This window comes from Orycteropus afer, unplaced genomic scaffold (assembly GCF_000298275.1).
Source record: "Orycteropus afer afer isolate SDZICR_OR568_19922 unplaced genomic scaffold, OryAfe1.0 scaffold00013, whole genome shotgun sequence".
In the NCBI taxonomy this organism is placed as follows: Eukaryota; Metazoa; Chordata; class Mammalia; order Tubulidentata; family Orycteropodidae; genus Orycteropus; species Orycteropus afer.
In genome coordinates, this window is record NW_006921600.1 from 12,489,813 (window position 1) to 12,497,927 (window position 8,115).

At 35.9% G+C, this 8,115-nt stretch overlaps 1 protein-coding gene across 1 annotated transcript in view; it reads left to right on the plus strand.

Moving 5' to 3' along the window:
* LPGAT1 (lysophosphatidylglycerol acyltransferase 1) overlaps positions 1-8,115 on the plus strand; it is a 153,072-nt gene that overhangs the window by 41,480 nt on the left and 103,477 nt on the right. The window contains exon 2 of the mRNA XM_007952845.2: positions 3,389-3,507. Within this exon, the coding sequence (XP_007951036.1) occupies positions 3,389-3,507 (119 nt within the window). The remainder of the gene's footprint in view (positions 1-3,388; positions 3,508-8,115) is intronic.

An 8,115-nucleotide genomic window follows, 5' to 3' on the forward strand; every position in this document is an offset into this window, starting at 1 on the left:
TGTAAATTTTGGTCAATGACATGAGACAAAGTATATGTGAACTGCTGTATGAAAAGTGAATTTACTCTGTAAATGTTCACCCAAATCAAAATAAAATTTAAAAAAAAAAAACCAGCTGTGACCATGTTCACAAGGGACATCAAGCTCAAGTGGCATAACATACTATACAAAATATTATTCCACATCCTACTTGAATGAGTAGCAACTGAGATCTTAAAGCTTAGAGGCAGCCATCTAGATGCAACGATGGGTCTTTCCTCATCCAGAGCAAAGAAGAAAGAATGTAGAAAACCAAAGATACATGGAAACAATTATTCCAAGGGACTGGTACACCAAGTGATCCTCAGCCTATATGATTATGAGACCAGAAGAACTAGATGGTACCCTGCTACCATTGTCAACCACTCAGAGGGGGATCTACATAGGAGATCCTGGATAGAGTGGGAAAACAATGTGGAACAAACTCAAAATCATTAAAAAAAAAAAAAAGGGAAACCAGGTTTGCTGGTCTGATAGAGCCTGGTGGAACCCCTGAGACTATGTCCCCTAGCTGCCCTGCAGGTCTGGAATTGAACCCACTCCTGTGGCTTCCAGCCAAACAAAAGATAGGGATATGATCTGAACATTTATATTAGGTAGATATACTCCTTGGAGAGATCAATCATGAGAGACTAGAAGGGCTGTATACGCACAGGGAGACAGCTTGGAGGGCAGGAGTGCATAGGAGGGAAGGGCACAGGGAAGAAGTAACTATGAGGAGGAAGTGGGAAGAGAGCTGTTGCATTGTGGGAGATTGCGGTCAGTGTCATGAGACAAAGTGTATATGAACTGCTGTATAGAAGATGAATTTGCTCTGTAAACTTTCACGCAAATCACAATAGAATTAAAAAAAAAAAAAAAAAAAACCCAGCTGGTAGTATTCTTCACACTGTTCTATACTTGCTTTTATTCCTTACAGTATATCATTCCATTTTAGGATATAAATTCTAGGGTTGCATGATATTCCACTGCATAGGTATATCATAATTTATTTAGCTAGCTCCCCCTTTAGTTGTTTTCTTCTTTGCTCTTATAAACAATGCTGCAATGAGTCGCCTCATACAAATGTCATTTTGCACATAAATGAATATATCTATAAGATGAAGTCCTAAAAGTAAATTTGTTGGGTAAAAAGGTTTGTGCATTTCTTAATTTTGACATGTATTGCCAAATTAACTTTCAAAAATATTGTACCAGTTTATACTCCCTGTAGCAATATATGATATATCAGAAGGAGCTCTGGTAGCATAGTTGCTAAAAGCACTTGACTGCTACCCAGATGGCTGGCAGTTCAAACCCACCAGCCACTCCTCGGAAGGAAGGTTGGGCAATCCTACTTCCATAGTGATACTGCCTCGGAAACCCAAGGAGGGGTCGCTATGAGTCGGGGCCGACTCGATGGCACATAACAACAACAGCAGCTTTGTTTCAGTAAAGTTGATTTTTCAGCTAAACTAAGTTAGGAACATGGGGCAAATGGGAAGACCACTCTGAAGGAAAGTTATGCTGTTGTATTTTTCAAGATGCTGAGCTTTCCCAGTGTTTTACTTCTGTCTTAGTTATCTAGTGCTGCTATAACAGAAATACTACAAGTGAGTGGCTTCAACAAACAGAAATACATTTTCTCACAGTTTAGGATGTTAGAACCCAGTTCAGGGCACTGGGTTCTAGGGGAAGTCTTTTGCTCTCTGAGGACTCTGGGGCAAGGTCTTTGTTTCTTTGTTCCTTGGTGACCTTCATGTGATTTGGCATCTATCTACCCCCATCTCTGCTTGTTCAACCTGCTCTTTTCATATCTCTAATGATATTGACTCAAAATACATCCTACACTAATACTACCTCATTAACATAACACAGAAAACCCATTCCCACATGGGATTATAACCACAGGTATAGGAGTTAGGATTTACAACACATATTTTGGAGGGACATAATTCTATCCATAACAAACTCTATTCCTTAGAATCACCAAACATCACATTTAAGTTCCCTTAGTGTTGTTTCTATGTCTCATTCTTTTAAAAATAATAAAGTGCTTTTTTTTTCTTTTAACATTTGTTGTAAACCATTTGAGTACAGTACTGGTGATACATGATGCAGTAATTGGAATGCCTTACTTTGCAAATATATATCACAACTTAATATATGTTAAGTTCAGCTGAAAATTTCTTGATTAAAAAATTTAAGATCCTGAAAATGAATTAATAGCTCTCTTGCTTAAATGGGTTTTAATAGCAGGAAATAAATCAGCAGAATCCTTTTCTAAAATGAATTCTTATGAGGTGTTCCCCTATATTATGAGGAGCTCTGCTGTCTTGGAGTGGCTGTGGGGAGTGAGAAGGAAAAGAAGGTGGCTGTATGAGAGGAAGCAAGTGGGCCTCCCATCCCCCCATGCCTATTTTATCCAGAACTCTTCCACACAGGTGGCTTAACTTCTTTCTTTATATCAGTGAGTGAGATGAGGGGTAAAAGTGAACACTGATTTATATAGGATCAGTCTCTGATTTATAATTCAGCTGAGACTGGGGAACCTAGAAGCTTCTTGTTACCAAATCCTGATATTTGAAAACTCACTTTCAGCTTTTTTCTGTGAAGTAAATTTGCCATAAAAGTGAGGAAAATACATAGAACCACCATTAATTTCCCTGGACTGTATATACATGTTTTGGTGCAATGACTTTTCATCTGGACATGTTTTTATTTTTATTGACCATCTTTGTTTTCTAATTTAAAAATTAACTATGCTTACATATGTTTGTAATATTTGAATATTTTATCATAAAATAGAATTTCAATGGCTCTGGGAACCACTTCTTAATGATAATCAGTATTAATAGTTTGGAATTCATTCTTCCAGATTTTTTTCAATGTATAACTAACATAAATTATATGACTTCATCTAAAAGATGGATCATACTGTGTATACTGTTTTGGGATTTGCTTTGTTCACTTAATAATATGTCGTTTTCTGGGTTAGATAATAAGTGCTTTTAATGGATTTATATTATTATAGCATAATTTTCTAATCTGTTGTTGCACATATAAATTGTGGTAAACATCCTCTGTACATGTATCTTTGTTTATTGGACAGATGTTTCTCTAGGATAAATTCCTAGTAGAATTTCTAGGTCAAAAAGTAAGACAGTTTTACATTTTAATGAATATCTGGAGGCTCAATACAATGTTATATCAATTTTCTGATTTTTGTAGGAAATAAACGTTGTTCTGAGCCTTTCAGAAATTTTAACTAGATGATGTATCATCATTATGTAAACCATTTTGTCTAATACAAGGTTTCTAGTGATGTAAAAATCTTTAAAATGACAGCTTTGAAACTTTGTTTTTATAGTGATGGAATGGGGAGAAGATATTAAAGCAATTTCAGAAGATGAAGCAATGATGCTGGTAAATCATCAGGCAACAGGTGATGTGTGCGCCCTGATGATGTGCCTGCAGGACAAAGGCCTGGTAAGCTACCCTGGGGACCATAGGTAGTCAGCACAAAGGAAAGAAAAGCTTTTCTTCTTAATTATGGATGGTAAATTTAGGTTCCTTCGCCTTTTGTTTTCCCTTAAAAAAAGAATCATTTCCAAGAACAGAATATTGAGTTTTAAAGAATATGTGTAATTCTAAGACATTTATTTTTCTGTTTCTTAATATTTTCCATTCCTCAGCCACTAGGGACCTGTACTTCAGTTCTAAGTAGGGTTGTAATAAAAGTCTAAGTACAAGTTAAAAGATAAAAAATTTAGAGTGCATGTGTACTAGCAGTTTCTGCAAATAATTAGGTCAAAACACCTGTGGCTGGACATAAGAATCTTCAACATTTAAAATCAGAAACATAGGCAGTAATATTGTTGGCTATGCAAAGAGTGAAGTTTGTGTTAATAGTGAATTAATGGTGTCATCCATATAATCTGCCATTTTGCCCTTCATCTGTTTGTGTTTCCGAGATGTGAAGGGTTTTCAAGATGACTAATTTGATGAGCTTGGTAGAGGTTCATTTTTTTTTTTTTTAAAGTTTTGTTGTGATTTGGATGAGGGTTTACAGAGAAAACTCATTTTCCATACAGCAATTAAGCTTGGTAGAGTTTCCTTTTTAGAAAAAAGCAATGGATGAATAATCTGGGATTTCTACAAATAGATGGCAACAAATTTGAAGAATTATTCCTGGGATAATGTGGCTTAGGAAACATCAGATATATGCATAAATGTTTAGAATACATTTTAGTAATAAAAAAAATTTCACATATAAATTAATGTATTAGCTAAAAATTAATGGCCATTTTTGTCAGGCACAAAACCATTCTGAAAAAAAGAAATCAAAATGGTCATTCATGCCAGGGTCGAAGATTGAGAGACAATATAGGGAATTTTCAAAGTATTCTAACCATAAAACTTTCTGAAAAGTACAACTTGAGAGTTAAAAGTTCTTTCTGACTCACCATACTAGTCTCTACTAATTTCTAGCAAACAAGTATACTTACAAAACCAATTACAGAAAGATCTCTGCTTTGTAAAACCCAACTCATAGCAACTCTATAGGACATATCTCAGATGCAATCATTATAGCTTTCTTATTGGAAAATTTTAATTCCTTAAAAAAAATTTAAAAAACCCAGCATTTCAACCATTTAAAGGAGAACCTTTCACTTTTCTGCTTTGGATGTTGCCTGTTTGGTGACATATGTTGTTGTTTTTGTTATGTGCTGTGGAGTCAGACCCAACTCGTAGCAACCCTTCCTTGGGTTTCTGAGGCAGTATCACTATGGAAGTAGATTGCCCAGCCTTCCTTCTGAGGAGTGTCTAGTGGATTTGAACCACCAGCTTTCTGGTTAGCAAAGTGCCTAGGCACTATGCTACCAGAGCTCCTTTGGTGACATATAATCACTCAATAAACCCCAGTGATTAATTTGGGGAAAAAAAATCATTTCAAATATCTTGGTACAGTTTGGATCATATGCTTAGATTTTAATATGTACACTTTTCCTGAAAATTAAGGAAATATTACAGAAAAAAATAATTTTGTGTGGGGGAGTATATAGACCTTTAAAAAATAACTAAGATGAAAGCAAAATTAATATGATTCAAATGGGGGCTGTCTTCAGGTAAAATTGTAGATTGCCATTTTCAGAAATACAAACACAAAAAGCCGTATAGCTTAGGATAGGACAGAAAAATTAGTTACTGAATTGGGTGATCTTAGGAGTCTTCAGCCTGGAGAAAATGAGGTAAATGTGGTTTTGGATTTTGTTTGCAGAGTAAATTAAAAGGGGAGATACTAGGCTTGTTACTAAGACTGTGTTTGAACAGTTTTACATTGCTTATATTGATAGCTAAAATATATCTATAAATGAGGTGGATTTAAAATAAATTTCAGTCTTTAGCTTTATTGCCTAAGGAAAAATTAAATAGGTTATGTTCATAGACAATGAAGTAATAGGAAGGTATAAAATTAATGGAGTTGATACTTCACTTGTTAGTACAGACATGAATCAATAGATGTGTGCTCAGTGCTTAATGTTCATAGACAGTGGATGTAAGAAGAATAAACACCATCATTCTCTAAGGAGCTTATCCAGTAGCAGGTGGGGGAAGAGTGTCACAAATAATACATATTGCAGAGATATTCAGTGGAGAGTGGCTTATCATGGACTTGATCAATATAGAAAACTTTTTGTAGGGGAAAAGGACATAACCTTGGCCTTGAAGGATGATAGACTTTAGTTAGGCAAAGCACTGAAACAAGGGCCTTCTTCCTTGGTGAAAAAGGCTTTCATAATCACAAAGGCAGGAATAAGCCTGTTGTATTTATGCCCTGACCCATTCAGTACATCAGGGTGGGGTCAGAAAATGAAATGAGATTAAAGGAAAATAGATTTACTTTGATTATTGAGTAATCTGTATTTCTTATTTATCTAAAAGCAGAAGCATGATCTTGCTAGAATCTTGAATTGTTAAAAGAATATCAGTGTACAGATATATGTGCGTTTATAATAATATTTATTGCCTAAATTCACGATTCACCACTCGTCTGTCAGTTTGTCATTCTGTGGTGGCTTGTGTGTTGCTGTAAAGCTGGAAGCTATGCCATTTCAAATATTGGCTGGGTCACCCATGGAAGGTAATTTTCAGCAGACTTTACAGACTAACACATATTAGGAAGACAGAGGGGCCATCCACTTCTAAAAAAATTGGCCACAGAAAACCTTATGATAGCAGTGAAACATTGTCTGATGTTTCATTCTTTGCATATAGGGTTGCTATGAATTGGAGCCTATGCGATAACATCTAAAAACAACAACAAATTCATGATGTTAAAATTTTGTGAAACCTAGATTGTTTGACTTTCTATCAATGAGAACCCATAATTAGCCAAAACTTTTATTATTGACATAATTACATTTATAGTTATTATTCTGAAGTCCTAAAGTATATTCAAGTGTTTTTTTGCATATCAAAAAATTGTCAGTATAACTGTCTAATTGTATTGTAACTCCAACTGGGTATAGATGGTAATTTTTTTAATCAGAATATTAGGTTATTTGAAATTCATCACTCATCTGGACAAAAGAAAGATTGGTGTGTGTGTTTGCTTTTGTAAAATTATTTGAGTTACTTGGTTTAGATTCATTTTTCTGTCCAGAAAAATTTTGTTTTTGTTTTTATTTTCAAATTAGTTAATCCTGATCATTTTTAAATAATGCTCTGATATTATTGGAGAGCCTTCTGGTAAGATGGCAGAATAGACGGACAAGCTACACAGACGCTCTTCAACAAAGAAAAGAGAAACCAATTGACACAGGTACAGAAGATAGTCCTAGAGCCATGAGCTTTGAAAGGAAGGATACAGAGGTGGATTAAATACCAACTAGTAGAAGGATCTCAATGAAAACAGTGAGTAAGGAGACAAATGGAGCTGCAGACTGTCAGCTTTCCTGATGGTGCGGCCAATTTGAATATTACAAGTGGTATTAAGACCTGGGCAATAACCTAAAAATAAGCCCTGCTTGCCAAGGGCTGCATGAATAACTGCACAGGTGACTGACAACTGAAAAGGGAAACAGCAAAGAAGGAGGCAAATTGAGCTGTGGACTTTCAGTTGTCCAGAGGGTGCAGCCATTTTGAATGTTCACAAGCGGTATGGCCATTTTGGATATTTAAACCAGGATCATTCTAATCCCAGCAACCTGAGAATAAGTTCTGCTAGGAAAGGACAGCACAGGCCACCACACTGGAGGCTGAAGACTGGAAAGGTGTGCTATTCCCTTTGTTACTCTTATCCTCCACAACCTCTTGGTAAAAGGAAGAGCAGCCATACCCCACCTCCACCCACCTTCTGGACCAGCAGGAATTCTATCCCAGTCTTTGTGCTCTGCTGGGGCTTAGGTGCCCTGCCCTGCCACCCCTGAATTTTTTGTTTGTTTGGTTTTAAATTAGCCTTTTTTTTAAATTTTAATTTTAATTCTTTTCCTTCCCTTCACAGGTTCTAGGTTTTTTTTTTTTTTTTTTTTTTGTCTTCCCTTCCTTTTCCCTTTTCCTTATTCCAATCTTTTTTCTTTCTTTTGGTTCTTCCCATCTATGGTTTTCATTTTCTCATTTTTCTTATTTTTTTCTTTATTATTCTTTTACTGTAGGTCTTTTCACTTAATACTCCCTCCTCAGATATTGTAGGAGATTTGCCCCCTCTTTTTCTATTTATATTTCTTTTCTTTTCTTTTTTTTCTTTTTTATTGTGATTTGGGTAAAGGTTTACAGAGCAAATTTACTTTCCATACAGAGGTTCACATATACTTTGTCTCATGACATTGACCACAGCTTACCACAATACAACAGTTCCCCTCCCACTTCCTCCCATAGTTACCTCTTCCCAGTGTCCATCCCTCTATACTCTCCTGCACCCTGAGCTGTCTCCCTGTGCATAAGCGGCCCTTCTTTCTCCCATGATTGTTCTCTCCAAGGCGTGTATCTACTTGAGGTAAATGTTCAACTCATATTCCTGTCTTTTGTTTGGCTGGAAACCACAGGTGTGGGTTCAATTCCAGATCTAAAGGGCAGCTAGGGGCCATAGTCTCA